This window comes from Panthera leo, chromosome B2 (assembly GCF_018350215.1).
Source record: "Panthera leo isolate Ple1 chromosome B2, P.leo_Ple1_pat1.1, whole genome shotgun sequence".
Lineage (NCBI taxonomy): Eukaryota > Metazoa > Chordata > Mammalia > Carnivora > Felidae > Panthera > Panthera leo.
In genome coordinates this window covers 52,560,344-52,584,257 of record NC_056683.1, presented here as the reverse complement: position 1 = coordinate 52,584,257, position 23,914 = coordinate 52,560,344, and the positions used below count along the sequence as shown (strand labels likewise).

Below are 23,914 nucleotides of genomic sequence, written 5' to 3'. Positions count from 1 at the left end.
TCCCACCAACAGTGCAAGAGGGTTCCCGTTTCTCCACATCCTCTCCAGCATCTATAGTCTCCTGATTTCTTCATTTTGGCCACTCTGACTGGCGTGAGGTGGTATCTGAGTGTGGTTTTGATTTGTATTTCCTTGATAAGGAGCGACGTTGAACATCTTTTCATGTGCCTGTTGGCCATCCGGATGTCTTCTTTAGAGAAGTGTCTATTCATGTTTTCTGCCCATTTCTTCACTGGGTTATTTGTTTTTCGGGTGTGGAGTTTGATGAGCTCTTTATAGATTTTGGATACTAGCCCTTTGTCCGATGTGTCATTTGCAAATATCTTTTCCCATTCCGTTGGTTGCCTTTTAGTTTTGTTGGTTGTTTCCTTTGCTGTGCAGAAGCTTTTTATCTTCATAAGGTCCCAGTAATTCACTTTTGCTTTTAATTCCCTTGCCTTTGGGGATGTGCCGCAGAGTCTCTTTTTTAAAAATAATTTTTTTGAGTTTTTTAATTTGTTTATATTAAAAAATTATTTAATTTGAGAGAGACTAACACAGCATGAATGGGGAGGGGCAGAGAGAGAGGTAGAGAGAGAATCCCAAGCAGGCTCTGCGTTGCCAGCACAGAGCCTGGAGTGGTGCTTGAACTCATGAAACCGTGAGATCATGACCTGAGCTGAAATCAACAAGAGTCTGATGTTTAACCCTCTGGGGCCACCTAGGGGACCCCAGAGTTTCTTTTATAAGGACACTAATCCCATTCATGAGGGCTCTGCCAAAGGCTCTACCTCCAAATATTGTCACATTGGATATTAGGTTTCAACATACAAATTTGTGGGGGGCACAAATCTGCAGTCTGCAGCAGCAGCTCAAAAGTATGCAATTTACTGAAATGTGAAAGCCTGCAGAAGGATAGGCTGGAGAGGGACACACTAAAGTCTCAGTTATAGACATAATCACCTTAGGGTCCTGGTCTGGTCCTGCCTCAAGGGGCCATATGCATTGGTATAACTTTTTCAAAATTGTCTAGCCTCCCTCCACTGCTGTGAGTGTTTCAGTATTTTTTATTTCCCATATGTTTTGAATGTCCCAAATGATCAGATTTCTGAAAATTCTAATTTTGAGATCAGGAAGCTTTTCTCTTCCATTACCTGTAGGGACAATTAGAATAATCAGTGTACTTCAAGAATGAGGACACAATGAGTAATTGGGTTGTTTTAAGGCATTGTGAGGTCTTTTTTTGCTCAAGGGTGTTGGTCATCTTAAACCTTATACTGTTGTATGAATGTCAACCATTCATCTACTGGCTCTGTGTTCTACAAAAAAGATGTATATTGTCTGTTTGAATTTAGATCTTCCATACCACAATACTACTCTTTGAAGTTGAAAGGAAGCTCCCTGGGGTGAAAGAAGAGAAATTAAAATCTAGTTTGTGAAGAGTATGATGCAGGGATTTTTTAGATAGTCTTGCCTTGAGCATCGTGCCAATCAGAATTATTAATGTATTTAATTTGCCGTTAAATTCATTTTTTTTCCAGGAGAACGTTTCCAACAAGTAAAAAACTGACTCCTGTGCTCATTCATGGCATTATTCAACCAGGCTTTGAATATGAGCTCTTACGTACCCTCTTAATGAAGTGAGTGCCCCTCTGTCGCCTCTCAAAAGTTCAAACTGAGGTTGACATTGCCAAGTGGAACAGGATGGGTGGAGTTGATGGTGTCAGCACTGGAGGTGGATAAAATTGTTGGCAGCTTCCAGAATAGGATACTGTCTCCAAAGTGTTTTGAGTTCCTTGTTGAAAGACCTTGAATAATTTCCATGTATTACTTTGATTATGGCTAGAACTCTATAAGGTAATCTGGTCTGCTATCGGCAATGACTCCTTTCATTGTAAATTTTAAACAAATAGGTGTATTTTAAAGTGATAATGAAATAATTTTAAACTATCCTTCCTTTAAAATGTTAGAAAAGCTTTTCATGTCTTCATGTTAGCTTCATGTCACATGACAAACATCGATCAAGTGTTAACTCCTCACCGAGCTAAATGCTAAATGATATATATTCATATTCTATCTTCACAATATACATATAAGCCAAGGACCACTTGGCTCAGAGGAGAGTCACCTTCCCACTTCAGACACAGGAAAATGAGGAATAGTAATCAAATCATTTCCTCAACTTGGTACATCAAAGTACATGGTAGAACCAGCTTTGTGCATCGTGTATATGGTAGAGCCAGGTCGTTTGTTTTGAGAGTTTTTCATTACCACATTGAAGGGCCCTTGCATGATGGTTTTTAAAAGACGTCGAAGAGTTGCTTCAGGAGTAGTATTAGATACAAAGCTACTAGAGTTACTAATGATTTATTTTAGGAATGTTCTCACTAGGGTAACTCCTTGAAAATTGATTTCCATATCCATATGGGCTTTCTTAGAGCAATTTATAGAATAGGGTTTTGCCTATGTCAGCTGTGCAGCTAGAGTCATGTGAGTGAATGAATGAATAAATGAATGAATAAAAAATACTGTTTGGGCCTATTTGTCTAATGACCACTATATGTGCAGCAGTATGCATGGCTTTGCCAAAATTCTTCATAGCTATTTTGATCTCCATTTTATTTCATTTGGTTTTTTCTCATTGCTTTGCCAATGTTTTATTTTTTATTTGAAGTATAGTTGACACATGTTACATTAGTTTTGAGTGTACAACCTACTGATTTAACAAGTTAGCATGTTATACTGTCCTCACCACAAGCAAAGTTGCCATCTGTCATTATAAACATTATTACAGTACCATTGACTATATTCCCTGTGCTGTACTTTTCCCTATGACTTACTCATTGCACAGTTGGAAGCCTGTACCTCCCACTTGCCTTCACCCATGTTGCCAATCCTCCCACCCCCTTCCCCTCTGGCAGCCATTATTTCTCTGTATTCATAAGTCTGTTTCTGCTTTTTGTTTTTTAGATTCCACATGTAAGTGAAATCATATATTTGTCTTTGACTTATTTCACTTAGCATAATACCCTCTAGGTCCATCCATGTCTTTGCATATGGTAACATCTCATACTTGTTTATGGCTGGGTAATATTTCTCTGTGTGTGTGTGTGTGTGTGTGTATACCACATCTTCTTTATCCACATCTTCTTTGTCTGTTGAGGGATGCTTAGGTTGTTTCAGTATTGTGGCTACTGTAAATAATGCTGTAATAAACGTAGGGATACTTACATATTTTTGAATTAGTGTTTTTATTTTCTTTTTTTTTAAATTTTTTTTTTTTAACATTTATTTATTTTTGAGACAGAGAGAGAGCATGAACAGGGGAGGGCCAGAGAGAGAGGGAGACACAGAATCCGAAACAGGCTCCAGGCTCTGAGCTGTCAGCACAGAGCCCGATGCGGGGCTTGAACTCACGGACTGCGAGATCATGCCCTGAGCTGAAGTCGGACGCTTAACCGACTGAGCCACCCAGGCGCCCCAGTGTTTTTATTTTCTTTGAGTAAATTACTGGATCATATGGTATTTCTAACTTTTTGAGGACCGCTGTATTGTTTTCCACAGTGGCTACACCAATTTATATTCCCGCCAACAGAGCATGAGTGTTCCTTCTTCTTCACTTCCTTACCATCACTTATTATTTCTTGTCTCTTTGATTCTACCCGTTCTGATATGTGTAAGGTGATTAACCTCATTATGGTTAAGATTTGCATTTTCCTGATGATAGTGATATGGAGCATCGTCTCATGTATCTGGTGGCCATTTGTATGTTTTCTTTGGAATAATGTCTATTCAGGTTCTCTGCCCATTTTTAATTGGATTATTTTATTATTTTTGGTGTTGAGTTGTATAAGTTCTTTTTTTTTTTAAGTTTATTTTTGAGAGAGACAGAGAGACAGAACATGAGTGGGGGTGGGGCAGAGAGAGAGGGAGACAGAGGATCCAAAGCAGGCTCCAAGATCCGAGCTGTCAGCACAGAGCCGGAAGCGGCGCCCGAACCCATGAACCATGAGATTGTGACGTGAGTCAGTCTGATGCTTAACCAACTGAGCGACCCAGGTACCCCATACAAGTTCTTGATATATTTTGAATATTAACCCTTTATGATCTCCGTTTCATGGAAGAGTAATTAATTAAATGACTCATATAGTTGCTGTAGTAGTACAGGTTATTTCACATGGGAATCTGGTTTTCTTTCTCTTTTTTTTTTTTTTTTTCTTTTTTCTTTTTCCCTGAGGTATTTGGTTTTTGGTCTGAAAATTGGCTCAGCTATGTAAATCAGGAGATGGATCTTGACTTTTTACTGGAGCAGCTAACATCATTGACGGAACAACCTTAACCTTCAATAACTTCAGTTGTATAGATCAGGATGCCTGACATTCAACACTCTTTTCATTTATGTGGGATTACATTTGGTTGTGGAGGCCTGTCTAGTGCATCATAAGATGTTTAGCAGTATACCTGATCTCGACACACTAGATGCCAGTAGTTCCCAGCACTTGTGACACCAAAAATGTCTCTAGACATTGCCAAATGTCCCCTGGGGGACAAAGATTATCCTGTTGTAGAACCAGTGAAACTTTCAACAGTGGCATTACTACAGGTTACCAGGGACCATTAATGTCTCATCGTCTTCCAAGGAGGAGGACTAACTGAAAAATAAATAATAAGTATTCTATCTCCTCAATCCCATCTTAGAATGTACTTCCTCAGCTCACTTCTGGCTCCAATCTTCTTAGGTCTGGTTCCTCAAGAAACAGATTCTTGGAGGAGGAAATGTGTGCAGAAGGTTGGTGCCCTTGATAGTACTTGGGAGGAAGTGGAGCAGGCAGGACAAGGCAGAGGAAGAAGTGAACTGTGATGTCACACTAAAGGTCTGAGTCCCACTGGGGTCTTCGGAGCTGATAAGGTCCTGTGGCACTGCCTTGCACAGTGCCGTTGTACAGCGAAGGGGCTGGGCTATTAAATCCCTGTGTAAATCACTCCGGATGATCACAGAGAGGAGATGAGACTGTAGGTAAGGTGGCTCTCCTTAGTTGAGGGCTTTCCCTGAAAAAAGGCTAACTGAAGTGTCCTCAACTGCCAAAGGTTTGGCTTCTGGGAATGTCTCCGTACAGAAAGGGATAGCTGAGCAGCACACTCAAACATACACAATAGTCCATTAATAATGGAAAGCAAAATTTCCAAAGATAGAGATTCCACCTAATTTCACTAGCATGTGGTAGTATCTCTGTCAGTCTCTTATTCAACGATTTTTAGCACTCAACAATTCATCACTCACAAATGTCAAACTTCACATCTGATGAGATATGAGACACCACAAATTATTAATGTGTATTATTTCCAGAGAATTTTTGGTGTATATCTATGACCATGCATTTCTCAGGCATTTTGATTTTTGCCAATCAGAACATAGATATTACCTAAAGGAGCATTTTGACAAAGGGACTTCATTAACATCTAAAAATTTTATTCAAAGTTTGAATGGATTCTTCAGGTATCTAGTCTTATTGTACTTAATAAAGAGTATTACAAAGCTGAAAACTCCCTGGCACGTCTCTCACGTGATTTCATCATTTGCCATTGTTAAACAGTAAACATGGCAAAACCAAAAAGTCACTTAAAGCACTTTAATTGCTTTTTGCCAATGATAATGGCAACCCAAACTTAAGCAACTATTTACAATAATGAATTGTGGCTTCTTAGCCAAATAAGCCAGATTTCCCCAGCAAAAGCACTGCCATACCACGTTGGGTGTATGAACTTTAAAGCTCTGACAAAAGTTAATGTATTCCAATAGTTTTCTTAAACTTTGTGGCTATAAAGTCATCCTGCTTGTATGGCTAGCTTAACATAATTAGTTGCATGTTCTATTATAAGCCAGTGTTTTGAGAATATTAACATCCTAAAAATATTTCTATGATGAAACTTGGTGTATTACATGACATAGCCCACATTTTTCCTGGGAGTTGGAGTTTTTCCTGTGTGTGTGTGTGTGTGTGTGTGTGTGTGTGTGTTTACGTTTTCAATCAATCTGGCTGCTTATTGTGTCTGCAAAAGACAAAAACAATTGTAGTGGTTAAAAAATATATATTGGCAAAGACACCAAGGAAAAGGTAACTTTCTATACTTTAAATATTTCAAGTTAAACTTTTTTTGGGTTTTCTAATTAACACTTTTATTACTATCTTAATCTTTAATACAGTAATAATGATAACAGTAATAAAAATCTATAGATGATGTTGGCTAATTTTTCATAAAGTTTATTTTGTTTTATTGTTAAATTGCCATGAATGTAGGGATAAATAATTTCATTTCTTCAAACTAAATAGCCTAAGTAACAGCAACCATTTAAAGAAGCATAACTATGTGTACAAGATCTCATGCTATCTCAATGCATAGAAGTTTTTCTTTTTGAATTCTTTGAAATTTATCTTAATGCTTTTATTGGACAGTTTATAGAATTCTTGGATTAAAAACTATTTTTCTTGATTTCTTCAGTTTTTCTCCTTACATGTGTTTCATCCCACTTTTGTTTCTTTTACCATCCATGTTTCATAAACTGTTCACACAATCTGTGTTAATCTGTATTTTCAGTCCTCATACACAATTGGATTTATAATACAGTTATGGATTTATATTGAAACAATCCATGAATGAATATTAAGTATGTATGTATACATTTATTGCTTAAGACACATTTAAAAATGGAATTTATTTAACGGGGAAATGAATTCCAGTGATGGAGATGCTAAGAGCCTCATTAAAAAAAATAATTGATAAATTTAGATCTCATATTGTTCATCATTCTATATTTCAATCTGCTGTTATGGAAGATAATCTTATATAATGTTCATATGCTTTTTTGTAACTACTTTTATTTAAGTGCTCATAACATTTACATATTTCAAGAAGGAATTCATGTTGAATTATGCTTTATATCTGTACTGATGCCCAGCATTAATTTTCCATTTAGTACCTAGGACAAATATTAGCATGCATACATCAGGAGAGTGTTTACATTTTTAGATCTTGTTCTTAATCTCTGTTAAACATTGACTGAATGCAGTTGGGAACAAAGTACTGGATATATTCCCCTTTTCCTTTTGGCTGTCAAAAATTATTAAAAGGTAAGTAGAGACCTTCTTTTACCTTTTGACTTTTTAAATTAAGATATATTGTTCATAAAGTTGGAGGTGACTTAATGGTACATTACAAACTTACTTGTACCATATTAGAAATTAAATTCTTCTTAAACTGCCAGAGATCACCTTTGAGTGAGCACTGGGGCATGGATATTCTGAAAGAAGGGTTTCAAATATCAATTTTGTTGATTCAGTCCATCCTGGAAAAGCACCCAAGAGAGAAATGTCTTTAGATTGTTCCAGAGGACCAAGGTTTCTGTTGATACCTATCCTACCAGTGAGAATGCTATATGTGTTTCTGACTATGTTAGGTTTACAGGGAAATATCTAAGAAATAACAAATAGCAGAATGTGGAGAGTTTAATGTTACCACAAAATGCACCATGTGCATATTTCAGATGGGATGAAAAAAAATAGATTCTTTGTAAAAGTGGACATGTAATTTATGCTCCCTTAAAAAGTTCAATTTAATTTCAAAAGAAAATCTTACAATTTCCTGATTCATACTTCTCATCTGTGTAGTGGGAGCATTTGATTTGGCTGGTGTAGCAGTTCTCTGTGGGAAGAATACTGACTATGAAACAGGATATGTCAATATTATAAAGACTATTTACACATAAAATTACTCCTCAGGAAATGAAGTGAGTGCAACATATAAAAATCTGTCAGGAAATTTCTCCTGTGGATGGTGGTGTTTTCTTTGAGGGGAAAAAAAAGCAGGATTTGTAGAGCGAATAATAAGGAATCATCTGTCACCATCAGGAGGATAGACTGTATATATAGAAGTCTCCCATATATATTTTATGTGTAAATATATAAAATAAATACATGAACACACCCCATTAAGATTTCAGAGAAACCCTCATCAAAATATGCCTTCCATTTAATTTTATGTAAGATTGAAAAATGTAAGTAAAGCAGCCCATTTATGTTCTACATAAAAGAATGGTTCATTATTTCACAACCTTAAGCTCAATAGTTTGTGGTATATTTAATCTCATCCTAAAGAAAACTAGAAAAGGAGCCAGGGAACTCAGTTGGGTAACCTTAGAATGTCATTTAATCTCTCTTTCAGTTCTGCCTACCTCACAGGGTAGCTTCACAGATGAAATGTGGATAGAAAAGTGCTTTAGAATAATAAAGCAACATATAAATGCAAGATAGTATTCCTTTTGTTGTTGTTCTATGAAAGCGAACCATTAGAAATCTGATGCCAAATGTGGGCATACATTCAGCATATAACATGGCTTTTTGAATGCCTTGTTCTGGATAATACATCTTTTGTTTTCACCAGTATCATACATGAGTCCACATTAAACAGGATACACTGAGCTCAGTAACATAGACTTTTTAATGCTATAAAAATAAATTCAAACTATAGACCTATTTAAAGACTATGTTGCTAACTTCTGCAGACTACTTAAAAAAAAACTTATATGTTCCTTGGAACATACACGTCATTTATCAACTCTTAGATACTCACTGTAAAAAAAATTGCTGTGCCCCCACTCCCCCTGCTCTCAGAAAGTAGCATGCGGTTCCCTGTGCCACTAAAGTGTGAGCTTACTATGGGTGCAGATTTTTGTTTGGTTGGTTTATTTCCACATATCTGATAACTATAATAATGCTGCTAATAGGTATTGGATAGATGAAATTTCAAACTTTTCTGGTTAGATGTAAGCTCATTTATTCATTTAACAAGAGCGTTTGAGTGTTTAGTGTGTGTCCATTCTAATGACTCTGAAGATTTATAATCAAAATAGGCTTAGAAATAGGCAAAGTGGTACTTCTAGCTATATTTTAAGATAAGTCTCTACAGAGTGGTATAGGATAATAGAAATGAAATTACTGAGTTTGGGGAGGTCAGAAGAGTCTGGAGTAGATGACAAATAGATTCTTAGATAATGACTAAGAGGTTTTGTTGAGAATAATAACTGAGTATTAATTGAAGTAATAAGAATGTTGAGACGCAATTCCTCATGGGTCTCTTGCATTTTTGTATGTATTATTAGCAAGGCATTTATTAAATTTCTTTGAAAATGTCTTTTCAAGGTGTTTGTCTGGCAAACAACCTTGGGAAACAGAGCAAAGGGCAGGCGTGCTAACTGCCCAACTGTGAAATACTCAGGTTCCCCCAAGCACCGCTCATGTCATGCTCAGGGAACCAGTGAAAGAAAATGTTGATGCTCTGATGCTCGGACTGGTATTAATGTGAATAATAAATTTTTTGTCTCAGATTCAAGAGTTGAATATCTTCTGCCAGCACCCATAAAACTGTGACAGAGTTGCTTATGAGCTAGTATGTAGGGTAAAATCTTAGTTCTTCAAAGGTTGTGACAGTTTGTTAACGAGGATGGAGTCTAGAGGAAGACATAACTTCCTGAAAGAGGAAGAATGAAAACTTTTCTGATGAATTAAAGGGATTTGAGGGAAGAAAATGGAAGTTAATAATGAACAAAAGTGACCAGATTTTACACTCAATTGAGCAAAATAGGGTCTACTGTTTTATTGCTTGTTAATGATGAGAAATTGGGAAGATGGTTGCAGCCTGGTTTCCAGGAACCAGGTTCAAGGGTTGAGCGGTGCCTTGATTATGTTAACTTTCTTAGGGGCAGGAAGGAACTTCCTTCCTGGTGGACAGTCTCAGGTCCAACCATTGTAACAGCTAGCACTAAGTTAAACACTGTGTGGGCTGAAGATTCTCTTCCCTCTTTCCATCAACAGTTACTAGGAGTAGAGAAGAAATAAATTGGGACAATGTTATGAAAAGAAATTGGGTGAATCATAAGAACTTCGGTTCAATTGGGAGTTGAGGGTATGGGGTAAGCAATGATTGTGATAGAGGAATAGCAGTAACTGCACCTTTTTACAACTTAGCCTGTCCTGCAATCTGTCATGGAAAACTTAGATATAATTGGAGATGACAGCAAAAGATCTCTGAGTCTGTGAGTCCTGGCTGCTCTACAGAAACTTTGGCCCTCTTGGAGAGATTTGGCTGGGGTTCCTATAAGGAACCATAGATGAATCAGTCATTGACTAGTATGGGGGAATCCTACTGTCCCAGATTGTGTTTATAGTGCTGAAAGGTAACATATTGGAGAATGAGAAGGGAGCCAAAGAATTCTAGATAAATTTTATCATTAGCCTTGCCACTTTGCAAAACTCCCTTAGCCAATATATTGTGACTAGATAAAGAGTTAGGATATGTGGATCATGTTCAAGTCAAGCCCATGCCAGCCAGTGGGAACAAACCCCTCATTATCCTGCTGGAAACCAATGCAGTTGTGGATGCTGAGTGCAGGGGTTTCCTAGGTTAAAATCCATGGTGTTAGTAATGATGATTTTTTAAAAATTTTTTAATGTTTATTTATTTTTGAGAGGGAGACAGAGCATGAGTGGGGGAGGGGCAGAGAGAGAGGGAGACACAGAATCCAAAGCAGGCTCCAGGCTCTGAGCTGTCAGCACAGAGCCCGACACGGGGCTCGAACTCACGAACCATGAGATCATGTCCTGAGCTGAAGTAGGATGCTTAAACGACTGAGCCACCCAGGTGCCCCAGTAGTGATGATTTTGATGTGTAATGTACTTCGTGTGGTTTCCAAACATTGCAAGTTCATCTGATTGAGCTGGTGAGCAGCTACTATGCTGCCCAAAATAGAAAGTAAAGGTGCCTTACTGCTATGGAACTTTCCCTCTGTGCCCCTGGATCATTTCCACTCTTCTTCCTCCATGTGCTTTAAGGAAAAAGATGATTATTAGTTCATGGAGATCATCCATCTGAGTATGCTGGGGAACTTTGGGGAGAGGGAGGACTCAAACATTTTTGGCTGTCATCTAAAGGTGTCAGCGTCCTACTCAATCCCATGGGTGGGAGTCCTGTTTTCAACTGATGAGGTTTGGGCAGTGTTCCCAATGGGAAAAGAGAATCAAAGTAACCTTTTGGGTGGGGCCGTTGAGGCCAATGCAATGTATTGTTGATTCCACATCTGAACATATAGTAAGAGTTGACATGTGATGGGATTGTAGTTGTCTGTCCCATAAGTGCCAGAGGGGATCACCTCAGTTAGGAAGAGCTGCATGTAGTGAAGTGAAGATACGCTTGGGAATCCCTGAATCCTTCTGACCAAAGGCAGGCAGCATCCACTTAGAGGTGCTGCTTAGGAATTTGTACTTCTCACTGCCCTGACAGAGCTACCAGGTATCTTTTGAAAATCAGGTATTACCTTGCTATTGAGCTCTTGCTGAAATTGGACACCTGAGTCATGGGGCATTGTGACTCTATGGCCTATTTTCATTTTGGAAATGACTAACAAGGTAGTACAACCTCAACAGGCCTCACTAATCAAATACAAATGGTATATTCAAGAAAGTGGTAAGCTTGTCCCCAGTGCAATCTCAGCTTTACACACAAAAAGTAGCAGTTGCTCTCTGCTGCCCACCCTGCTGCCTAAAGCAAAGCTACTGATTCAGTGGCACCCTTCTATTTACAGTGCTTTTCCAGAGGCCTTGGCCTGGTTGGATGATATTTTGGCTAAGCTGAAACCTGATGATGTGCACAGGGCTGCAGTGGTTTCACAACCTCTCTAACAGTTGTGCAGAACTAAAAATGGGTGTGATCATCCTACCCACTCAGGAGAACTTGAGGATATTCCTTTTCTTTTTTTTTTTTTTCTTTTTTTAACTGACTTTGGGGTGTGGTCAGTGCACTAGCTTATTTGCCATTTGGACATGTATAGACTGAAAAATCAAAGATCTTTAGGTGCTCTGAATTGTGTTGATTGAATCACACGAGGCCCACATTCTAATATCCCCTAGAATCACGTTGCTGATCAACTCCCATCACCTGCATTACCATCATTGCTATCTGGATGGATCATAGTAGTGGGCATGGCAACATATCCACCATCATAAAATGGACAGAAAGTAAACAACTCTTAGCTTCTGGTGCAGAGTCTCTACTGCATAGGATTTATACAGCTGGTTGGGTCCAGGACCCTTCAGAGGAGGAGGGGGCATGGCTGAAGTCAATACTGCTGGCTGGCTTTATCCTACTATTTATAGTTTTGTTGAGAGTAGCCTTAATTAAATGTCTCATGAGATAAATTGAACAGGTTTGGTCCCAGGCTCTGTTCATAACTGCAGAAGCCAACAGAGTGGCTTACTTATTGGGAAAATTTGCCATAAATCAAGATGGTATAAAAATGAAGAGTGATTACTATTGGGAAGTAATTCTCCATACATGTCTTAAATTTCTTCATGTCTACAAGCAGAGTTACAATTGCCTTGATTCCAACCTGTCTTTTCAAGAATTTTTGTATTGAAGGGGGTGCTTGGGTGGCTCTGTCGGTCAAGTGCCTGACTCTTGCTTTCGGCCCAGATCATGATCTCATGGTCGTGGAATTGAGCCCCACATTGGGCTCTGCACTGGGACCCTGGGCATGGAGTCTGCCCAAGATTCTCCCTCTCCTTCTGCCCCTCCCCCACTTTCGTGCACTCTCTCTCTTTCGAAAAAAGTATTTTTATACTGGGAACAACTTTTTGTTTTTTTGGAACAGCGTTACATGCTAGAAGTCTCCTGGAGCAAAGGCTAAGTGTCCTTAAAGTCTTAGAAAATAGAGATAATGTCTTCCTGCAGAGCAAAAGGTAGGCATGCTCATAGTTAAGTATAACAAACATGTTTACCTCTATAGCCATGAAAAGATCATGCTTACCGCCCATTACTAAAGGTTCAGGTTCACTGTGCTTGGGGTTCCTTTCCTGTAGTGCAACCCATTGCTTGTGCAAGTGTCACTTCATCTTCTTTGCTTCTCCCTGTAGGATTTGGAGCTTGAGGAACCAGCACAAAGGCTAATCCTCTAGCTGTTGCTTTTGCTGTGAGTGTTGTGAGTAGTAAGCTTTTTTAAAATTTTTCCTCTGACCCAGGTGTCTTGTGCCTTCCACCAGCATCCATGCTGCCTCATTAGATAGCTTACAAGCAGGCTAAAATTTCACATCCTTAACTATCCTTCACAATCAGTAACTATAAAATATTTACCTGTAATGTAAATGGTCTAAAGAGTTGAAATTTATTTTTGTCCATATAAAGTATAAAATGATTGCTTCTTATTGGCATGGAGTCGTTATTTAAGCAGTGATTGAAAGATACAGGCTACTTCATTATTTTTGTTGATTTACTTTTGGTTTTGTTTGGTCTTGAGTTTTCAAGTTTGCCATGCTCCTCTGCATCAAGCTTGCTGAAAGGCAAGGAGCATGGAGGGATATACATTGGATATTTCATCCAATTGATTGGAATTTGTTCAGATATAACTGTTACATAGGGGAGAAATGTAGTCCATTCCTTCATCCATACAGAAGAGAAACGGATTTGGTGGAAAATGTTTTCCACAGATGGAAGGTATTTCTAAGCAGCAGAAACCTCATGCATACAGACATGAAAGGGTGGAAGACATGATTTTGCCCTGGCTAAAATCAGAGGATGCATGAAGTAGAGACAGTGATAGAAGATGAGAGGCTTGTCATAAATCATTTTACCTTAGACTGATGGATTGCTCTGAAGGTGACTGCTGGATGCTGAAAGATTTTAGTCATGGAAAAACAAGATGAGAAACACTACCTAGAAAGCTATAGCAACAGATTGGATGAGAAAAAAAAATGACAATTTTAATGAAGCCAGTGACAGAAGAGATTCACCAGCATAATCAACAAGTAATTACTGAGCACAGTCTAAGTGTTATGCATTGTGCTGGGTGCTGGGTATATGTCAAAATAAAACAGTTAATAAATGGGCCACTTAGATATAAGTGGTAAGAAAGAAGGTGAAGAATAGCATGTGGTGGGAGAATGTCTGAAGAGAAGCATGAGGTGGGGAAAATAATGAGATCAGTCATGAATCACTTCTATGTACTTGGACAGCACTTAGGTGAGTTTGTCCAGTAGACATTGTTTATGTGTAGCCTAAGCTCCTTACAGAAATCAATACAGAGATAGTAATGACTAGAAAAGGGCTAAAGATCATTGAGAGAGGGCTCTCACATCATACATATTCAAGTGTTAATGGGTTTTATTTATTTATTTATTTATTTAATTTATTTTGCTGTTAACAAGGAGAACACATTTTAATTTTGTTCAGATTTCTCAGATTCACTGATAGAGGGAATACATATCCATGCTTACACAAAACAATATTATATTCAAGAAGAAATCTAATATCAAGTGAGCTCATGTTCTGCTTTTGTTATGGGATAGAGAAAGTCTGCCTTGTAGGAAAGGAGGTCTCAGTCTTGGATTCCCCATGAGAAGATTTACAAGGGGATCCATGCTCATGCTCAAATAAAGGCAGCTAGAAGGAAAGTAGCCAGCACAAAGCAGTTTTATTAAAGGAAAACACATTCCTAAGGTGGGAGAGCAGGCAGGTTCCAGGAGGTGGAACCAGCCCCCAGGTTGTTATTGGATTGGATATTATGGGGGCTCTCTGGGCTAGGGGAGTGCTGTGAGGTACAGTGGGATGGTCTCTAATGGAGGCTGTTTCTAGTCATTTGGAGGGGGTATTTTTAACCCTATGAGGTTTGTGGAATCATCATAACATTTGTTTGTCAGGCAGGGCTGTATACGTGCAGTGCAAATGCATTATAATGAGTGTAGAGGTTCTACTGGGGCAGAGCTGCATGAGGAGAGGACAAGTTTGTACCTGTGGCTCTTTGGTCTGTCACTCCTGAGGTCTTAGAAGCCATCAGATCAGGATGTGGTGCTCCCCAGCTTTAAATGTGTGGCTTATTGGTCAACATTCTTGGCTCCAGCTCCTGTCTCTATCATTCCTCTTCAAGGAATTGGGACTCTGCCTCAGGGCATTCTCTCCACTGCTCATATCTAGCTTCTACCTAACACTGAAATGGCTGTACTTGGTAGAGGTTCCTACTTCAGTTTTTTCAGATTGTTGCTTCTGTTAGCTACACAGTGTTGTAAAGGAGTGTTTTAAGTTTTTTAATTGCATTTGGCACGTTGTTACCACCTTAAAAAAGACTGTTCCTTGTGGTTGTTAAAACATTGCTGTTGAATAAAGAAGTACTCTTCATCCATGTATATATACTCCAAGCTAATTGCTGTTGAAGGTGCAGGTTCAGGAAAAAACAGGAATGAAAAAAACATGGCTTAAGATTGGTCGGTTTTGTTTGTTTTTTATTTCTGCTGTTTAAGGACTGAAGGTAACAAAAAAGAATGAGCTTCTGTTATTCCACTTTCCCATGCCATCCTTGTCATTTATTGCCTTGAAATTATGGCCACTGTAAATGAGACTTGGTTTCATGGTTGCCTTCCAAAACTGAGCTTAAAGATGAGGAGCCCCATGCTTCCCTTACAACCTGCCCAGAGGATGTAGAGAGGAGAATTCTTTTCCTTTTTAGTTAATTTTTGCTCATTAAATTGCCCAGTTTAATGGAAATGTTGAGAGTGGTATGTAAACATTGTGGCAGGGATTTTCTGGGTTCTTTTGCTGAGTTAACACACAATGCCAATAAGAGAACATATTGGCTATGGCCCTAAAAGGGCCAACGAGCAATTTTCTGTGTCAGAAAACAAACTGGGTTCTGCATCCAGACCACTTGACCAGTATACGTCGATGATTGCTACAAGGACGGAGTGAGACAATACACATTGGTTGGCCCACATCCATCATCCCTATTGAAAGGCAAGACAAAAACAACTCTGAAGTACAGGTCCTGCTGATTTTGATGGATTCTATCAGCTATCTATTGAAGAAATTGATGGTAGTTGCCCACACTTAACATAGCTTAGAGATTCTAGGGAATTATTATCATTTTAACTGTGATATGACATTGAGAAAGGCAGTTCGTATTTTTGTTTTAAACTGTCTTTTTAAAATTTATTTTTAAAGTGTATTTATTTTGAGAGAAACAGAACGTGTGAACGGGGGAGGGAGAGAGCAAGGGAGAGAGAGAATCCCAAGCAGGCTCTGCACTGCACTGTCAGCACAGAGCCCGATGTGGGGCTCCGTCTCATGAACTGTGAGATCATGGCCTGAGCAGAGATCAAGAGCCAGATACTTAATTGACTGAACCCCCCAGGTGCCCCATAAACTAGTGTCTTTTTTTTTTTTTTTTTTTTTTTTTTTTATCTGACAAGGGTTTTATTTTTTATTTATTTTTTTTTTTATTTTTATTTTTTAATATATGAAATTTACTGTCAAATTGGTTTCCATACAACACCCAGTGCTCATCCCAAAAGGTGCCCTCCTCAATACCCATCACCCACCCTGCCCTCCCTCCCACCCTGCCCTCCCTCCCACCCCCCATCAACCCTCAGTTTGTTCTCAGTTTTTAACAGTCTCTAATGCTTTGGCTCTCTCCCACTCTAACCTCTTTTTTTTTTTTTTCCTTCCCCTCCCCCATGGGTTTCTGTTATGTTTCTCAGGATCCACATAAGAGTGAAACCATATGGTATCTGTCTTTCTCTGTATGGCTTATTTCACTTAGCATCACACTCTCCAGTTCCATCCATGTTGCTACAAAAGGCCATATTTCATTTTTTCTCATTGCCACGTAGTATTCCATTGTGTATATAAACCACAATTTCTTTATCCATTCATCAGTTGATGGACATTTAGGCTCTTTCCATAATTTGGCTATTGTTGAGAGTGCCGCTATAAACATTGGGGTACAGGTGCCCCTATGCATCAGTACTCCTGTATCCCTTGGATAAATTCCTAGCAGTGCTATTGCTGGGTCATAGGGTAGGTCTATTTTTAATTTTCTGAGGAACCTCCACACTGCTTTCCAGAGCGGCTGCACCAATTTGCATTCCCACCAACAGTGCAAGAGGGTTCCTGTTTCTCCACATCCTCTCCAGCATCTATAGTCTCCTGATTTCTTCATTTTGGCCACTCTGACTGGCGTGAGGTGGTATCTGAGTGTGGTTTTGATTTGTATTTCCCTGATAAGGAGCGACGTTGAACATCTTTTCATGTGCCTGTTGGCCATCCGGATGTCTTCTTTAGAGAAGTGTCTATTCATGTTTTCTGCCCATTTCTTCACTGGGTTATTTGTTTTTTGGGTGTGGAGTTTGATGAGCTCTTTATAGATTTTGGATACTAGCCCTTTGTCCGATGTGTCATTTGCAAATATCTTTTCCCATTCCGTTGGTTGCCTTTTAGTTTTGTTGGTTGTTTCCTTTGCTGTGCAGAAGCTTTTTATCTTCATAAGGTCCCAGTAATTCACTTTTGCTTTTAATTCCCTTGCCTTTGGGGATGTGCCGAGTAAGAGATTGCTACGGCTAAGGTCAGAGAGGTCTTTTCCTGCTTTCTCCTCTAAGGTTTTGATGGTTTTCTGTCTCACATTCAGGTCCTTTATCCATTTTGAGTTTATTTTTGTGAATGGTGTGAGAAAGTGGTCTAGTTTCTAAACTAGTGTCTTTTTAAATATGTGTCCATAGTACTTGGTTTGGGCCAGAGGTTCTAGAGTCTAGACCTTCTGCCATTTCAGATTTGGGCAAAAGGTGGAACAGTATTACACTGGGTTACAACTAGGTGTTCCCAGTGGAATATTGAGGGTTTAGACCCTACTGGAGTGGCTCTGTACTTCGGGAGCTATGTTTAGGTGCTGGTTGTGCTGTGTGACACAGAAAATAAATAAGCAGCATACCTTTTTGTCTAGTCTCAGCTTTCTGGGCACAGGCCAGAGAACCACAACCACATTCCTCAAGTTCAAGGTATGGAGTGTGACATCTTTAAGACTGTGCTTGGTAGAAGTATGTTAATACAAAGAAACACTTTTGTAATGTATTCTAACAATAGTAAATTTTATCAACACACAAAGAGTCACTCAACAAATTTGCTGTATAAATCCTAAGTATATTACCTTTTCCACAGTTATATTTTAGAAATTAATCTTTGCAGTTTTCATCTAATGACTGGATATTACTGAGCTAGAAGAAAAAAATGATCTCATGTTGCTGATAATACAAACTTGATATTTGGATTATAGCACTGTGTTGAATTTAGCTTTCTGGGGTGAGAACTTTCTATAACAAAGTGTAATCGTTTGATTTTTCAAGTAAGCAGGTTTGATGATCTAACTGTTACCTATTTGTCTTGCCTTGTATTTTCCATTTCAGGAAACATCCCAGTTATCTGGACTCCCTGAGTATGTTAAAATAGTAGAAGTTGGACCTAGGGATGGATTGCAGAATGAAAAGGTAGTTTGATACTAGTTTAACATAGTTATTACAAATGCTAAATCAAAATATTTATGAAGATTCTAAAGACTTAGATGGGTTTCATATATTATATGATTGTGTTTGTCCTCAATTGCTACTTGAATTTATGCATCTTAAATATGATTTGCTTCTGTTAGGAAGTAATTTTCTATTTATGCTTCAATAGACACTATGCAAATTACTTATAAAATAATTTTTAATGCTTTCATAGGTTATAGTTCCTACAGACATAAAAATTGAATTTATCAATCAACTTTCCCAAACTGGCTTGTCTGTAATAGAAGTGACCAGCTTTGTGTCCTCCAGATGGGTACCACAGGTATGTAAATCCATAATTCCTTAATTGAATCTTTAATTCAACTTTGCCAAGAGTTAGCAAATACTGTAAATTGTAATATTAACCTGATATAATTACTAATTTACTATGTTTTTTTTTTTTTTTTCCAAAATATTAGCCCATGCACTGAGACACGATTAAGGAAAAATCCCTCTGATGAAACATCTTCTATCCATTAAGTCCTAAAAAGTTACTGGGAACTCCATCCCAAGCCTACCTGAGTATAATGGTCCAATATGATGAGTAGATAAGGCTCTTAAATAGCAATTTAGGAGCCTGATGTCCATTAACTACTTACTGACTTCATAAATTATCTGAATATCTTTAGGTGCTTTCACTTTCTTATCTCTTAGAATGAAGTATTGATGAGTTGCCTGATACCTTAAAAATAAAATCTCCTATTAGAAATTACATACTCGGGTGCCTGGGTGGCTCAGTCGGTTAAGCGTCCGACTTCAGCTCAGGTCATGATCTCACGGTCTGTGAGTTCGAGCCCCGCGTCGGGCTCTGGGCTGATGGCTCGGAGCCCGGAGCCTGTTTCTGATTCTGTGTCTCCCTCTCTCTCTGCCCCTCCCCCGTTCATACTCTGTCTCTCTCTGTCTCAAAAATAAAATAAACGTTAAAAAAAAAAAAAAAAAAAACAGAAATTACATACTCGTCGCTTTTTTTTTTTTTTTTTTAGCACTTAAATTTGCTAGAGAAATCTATCTATCATAGCAAGACAAAGGGAGCCATCTCAATCTTCTCTTAAGATAAAGCCTACCCAGATTTGACAGTCATGTGGCAACAATCTTCCCTTCTGAGATTTGGCTCTGGTCTTTGAAACATGATTAGTAGCCATTAAACCAATCCCTCTCCCTTTCCTATCTAATACCTGTGCTCATTCCTGGGATCCTTCAATCTCTCCCTGGCACTTAAGTTCACTGATTATCTTCTCATCTCATTCCCTTGGTTGTTATTCTCTGTAATCCTCATTCAGTTACTTGCCCAACTGCTCTTTTTCTGTCATCCTTGACATCATACAAGTTTAAAGTTCCCTTAACATTCTGCCTTCAGTAATTTCCTTGCCTGTGCTCTCTTCTTTGGCCTGTCCTTCCAACATTAACAGTCACTTTAAAAGGGTGACAAATCTAGGGGTGCCTGGGTGGCCCCATCATTTGAGCATCCATCTTCTGCTCAGGTCATGATTTCACCTTTCCTGTGTTAGAGCCCCGCTTCAGTCTCTGTGCTGACAGTTCAGAGCCTGAAGCCTGCTCCAGATTCTGTGTCTCCCTCTCTCCCTGCCCCGGCCCTGCTCATGCTCTGTCTGTCTCTCTCTCAAAAATAAACGAACATTAAAAAATAAATAAAAGGATAACAGATCTGTACTTTTGGTCCTGCCTTCTCTGATAAGCTTCATCTAGATGTGCAGTCATTACCTCAGACTCACTTGGGTTGAAATCAAACTCCCTACTGACCATCCTCCTTTATGTTAATAGCTCATTTCGGCAAACATTTTTTAATTATCTGCTTCCTAGACTGTAAGAGTTACAGAGGTAGTGACCTTGTCTGTCACTCTTCCCCCACTGCTTAGTGCCTAGTAAGTAGTTATTGTGAAATGAATAAAGAATCAATCAGCCTGAAATAATAATAACATGTCACTTTGAATTTTTTGGTATGGACGGCTGAGTCTTTTGTTCATGTATTTGGTTCTATGTAATGAAGACCACAGGTGATTTCCTTAGGAAGGCACAGAGAGCTTTAGGAGGAGACTAGACCTATTTCCTTGACAATGCCATTTGTAAAATTGCTCACCATTATTTTATGAGCTGTCATTAATTTTAAGGGAATGTGAGCCCCTTGTATCATATTTAAGTCTTCATGAAATTGCCTCTGTTTGATTCAGTTAGTGTTCATTTCACAAATTTGATGACTGTTGAAGAAAAACTAGAAAGGTATAACTTCAGGGTAATGTCAGAAAAAAGAGTTCTTGTGAATATTAATTGATGACCAATCACAGTAGTATTTCAGATATAATATTTTACTAAGATATTATTTTACTTCAGAAAATTTACTAAGATAATGTTTCACTTCAAGATTTTTTTATTTTCCAATGATTTTGTAAGGCTGCTTACAAAATACTCTTCTTTACTGAAGTGATGCAAATTGTCACCAATTGTCACATCCTATTATTACACAACTCTGGAAATTGTTTGATAGATTACTCTTGAAACTAATCTAAGTGACATTTAGAAAAATGAGGCTAGAATGCTTCTACAGGACCATCCTTCTTGTTTAGCCAGCTTAGAGAAAAGATGGTCAGAGCAAAAGGGAAGGCTGTCCCTCTGTATGCAGTAATGAAAAACTGCTTTTTGGTCTCATAATGTAAGTAGATGTGTGATGGGGCCATAAAATAAGATGATTTATTCTAGGCTTGGTAAATTCATGACTTAACCTATTGAGATTGAATGAACACTTCCTAGGCTCAAAGTATTTTATTATTGAATAAATGATGAAATTCCCATTGTGGCTCTTGAGGACAGCTGTGGTGAGGCCGAAGTACCTCTGGGACTGTGTTGCTGTCCGCATTCTGCCTTGAGCTTGAGTAAGTGACTTCACCTCTTTGGACCTTGGAAATCCCAGCAATGCTGCCAATAGCATGGGAGCATTTAGGGCAGTAAGGGCCATGAGTGGATTCCTGCATATGAGTGCCCAGAGTCCAGAGCACCTGGCTCTGACCAGTTCTCAGCAGGCTTACCTGAGTGATTGCCTAACAGATGCATTGACTGACCCCTGGACTCCACACAGTTAACTTCCTTCTTTTTGATAAAAAGACTTTTTCTTAGAGATGGAAGTATGTGTTTAAATACTGCAGCGGACAGGTCCGATCTGAATAATTGAAGATACTTATTCAAATACTAAATATATGTTCTGCATTTTTCACTTTTAATTCTCATGTGGGCACGTGCATGACAAAGTGTTTCAAATTGTTAAACATCTGTAAAAAAGAAGCATGTCTGAATCAAATAAACTATTGGATTGAATCTTCCAAAGTTATGCCAGTCATTTTCTAGATGACCTATCAACCTACCGAGGTCTTTTCAAAGGGCAATTGCGAGAATGTCCAATTTTTTCAATTCGATTTTCCATAGTTGTGCTTGTGTTTTAGATTTCACTGAGATGGCCTGTGCAGAGCAGTTTTTATTGTTGTAATCGGTGATTGTCTTATCATATAATTCTGCCGATTGCATTGCATTGTCATGCTAATGAAAAGCTGGAAATCAGAACGAATTCATAATGCTAATTTCTCTTTGGACATTTTATCTTGTAACCACTGACTTTTGAAGAAACTGTCATGACATTAGACTCCTCTAACTTAAAATAACATCTGAGATGTGACAGAACAGTTTTAGTGCAACTGCTTACAGGTATTTGTGTGAAGTGATTTGTACTTCTAAAGACTGGGAGTGTGGCTCTAAATCGGTGTTCTATTAATTCTCTGCATTTTCTTTTTCTTTTCCTTAAATATAGGTCATGGGAATAGTCGTCTAGTTTATGTTTAGATTGCTGCTTGTTCACTTATTCTTTTTTTAGCGTTTTAAAGCGTTTTTACAGTTGCCGCCCACTGTTGTGTTTGGCAACGGCTTTCTAAGGCAGCTAAAAGAAAAGTTCCACAGTAGCAGGGTGCCATATAAAACAGGATCCCACACCTATCATCTAAATGGCCAGAGATGATAAAATACCTGCCATTAAAAGAAAAAAAAAAAACACAAAACACAACATGTTCTTTACAACTTATCTGGAAAAAAAGACTTCCTTAGAGTGACATATAATATAAGAACATTTGAAAAGAATCCAGATAGCCCCTCACTTCTATGGAATGAAGAAAGAAAACATGTTTATAAAAATAGATAGGCTTACTGCAACTTTGGAATGTGGCTCTTAGTAGTAAGTTATTTAAATCATGATAAAGACAATAATTTCAAAATAAACTAGTGTTTTATATTCATCTTATTTAGCTATTTGGTTTTAAATGTTTTCATTCACATGAGTGATGAAAGTGAACATCACTTACGGAAAAATAAGAATACATTGAACGTCCACAACACCGTATGTTTATGTAGATCATACGCAACGTATCAGCAAATGCTCCCTTTCAAATTCATTTTTTAACAGTTGGAAAGGGTGGGTGCCAAGTCATGACATGGACAGAGATTTTCTCTGTAAAAGTAGGAAAAAATCCTCAAAATACTGTAACAATTACTTACAAATTCATTAAACACTTATAAATATGACCTAAGCGCAATGTGAGCAACAAGGAATGCGTAAACTTTCCCCTGCCCTCCTTTTAGTGTATGATGGAATTCTTTATTAGTAATGAAGACAGTTACTGGATTGAAGTTTTAGGTTCAGATTTATGTTGGTGAGATGCAGGACGCTGTAGCTTCTGCTTCTGAGTGTTCTGCTTCTCTTCCTTGCTCTGCCCTTGTTGAAAGGATGGGTGTGTGGAGAAGAAGCTTGGAAGAGGGTATTTTAGCATAGATGAAGAGTGAGTGAGTGTGTGTGTGTGTCAGAGAGAGAGAGAGAGAGAGAGAGGGAGACACTCAGAGGTTGAGAGAGTACATGCGCACACACACTGCCCCCCCCCCCCCCAAGTATTTTGCTTATGAGGCACAGTTAACTGACAGGTTAATTTCATCATCTGGGAAGTGTTGCAGTGCAAGCAAGTCCCATCCGTTATACCTCCCATGATTTGGCCTCTGCTGTCTCCGCAGAAAATGGAGGATAAATTTACCAAGACAGCAGTTCCATTTCATGATTACAGAAGTCCCAGTACCCAGATAGGTGGGGGAGGGTGAACTAAAGGAGGAACATTTAACTCTCTTCAGTGGAGGTGGCCTGAGTGTGCTCACTCTCTTTTTAAGATACTCTTTGCCGCTACTACACGCTAAGATTAACTGACTTGTCCTTAACTGCTGTCCTTCTTGGTACTTTGAGGCTTTCCACATGTCATTTCTATAGTAGAGATGTGTCTGGTCAGTTACCACAGTCAGCATCAAGCACCTGCCAGTTTGGATCATCAGACTAGTCATTGGTGATGTCTTCATTTCCTTTCCTTAGCTCCTGAATTTGTAGTTGTGGTACACACACTAATGCGACTTCCTTTTAAAAAGGTTTATATTAAGGAAGTTTAAAGGTCGTTTTTTGTTTGTTTGTTTGTTTTAACAATAGCTTCTAACTGTATTAG

General features: G+C 38.5%; 1 protein-coding gene across 2 annotated transcripts in view; it reads left to right on the top strand.

Annotated features, from left to right (window-relative positions):
* Positions 1–23,914, top strand: part of HMGCLL1 (3-hydroxymethyl-3-methylglutaryl-CoA lyase like 1) — a 194,963-nt gene that overhangs the window by 29,822 nt on the left and 141,227 nt on the right. The window contains exons 1-3 of one of the 2 annotated variants that reach the window (XM_042939079.1): positions 12,959–13,006; positions 18,249–18,329; positions 18,562–18,669. Coding sequence is in view for 1 of the 2 variants with exons in the window: in XM_042939078.1 (XP_042795012.1) it covers positions 18,249–18,329; positions 18,562–18,669 (189 nt within the window). In the remaining variant the exon portion in view is untranslated. Of the gene's footprint in view, positions 1–12,958; positions 13,007–18,248; positions 18,330–18,561; positions 18,670–23,914 lie in introns of those variants that run through there. The other variant, XM_042939078.1, reaches the window with a different exon arrangement.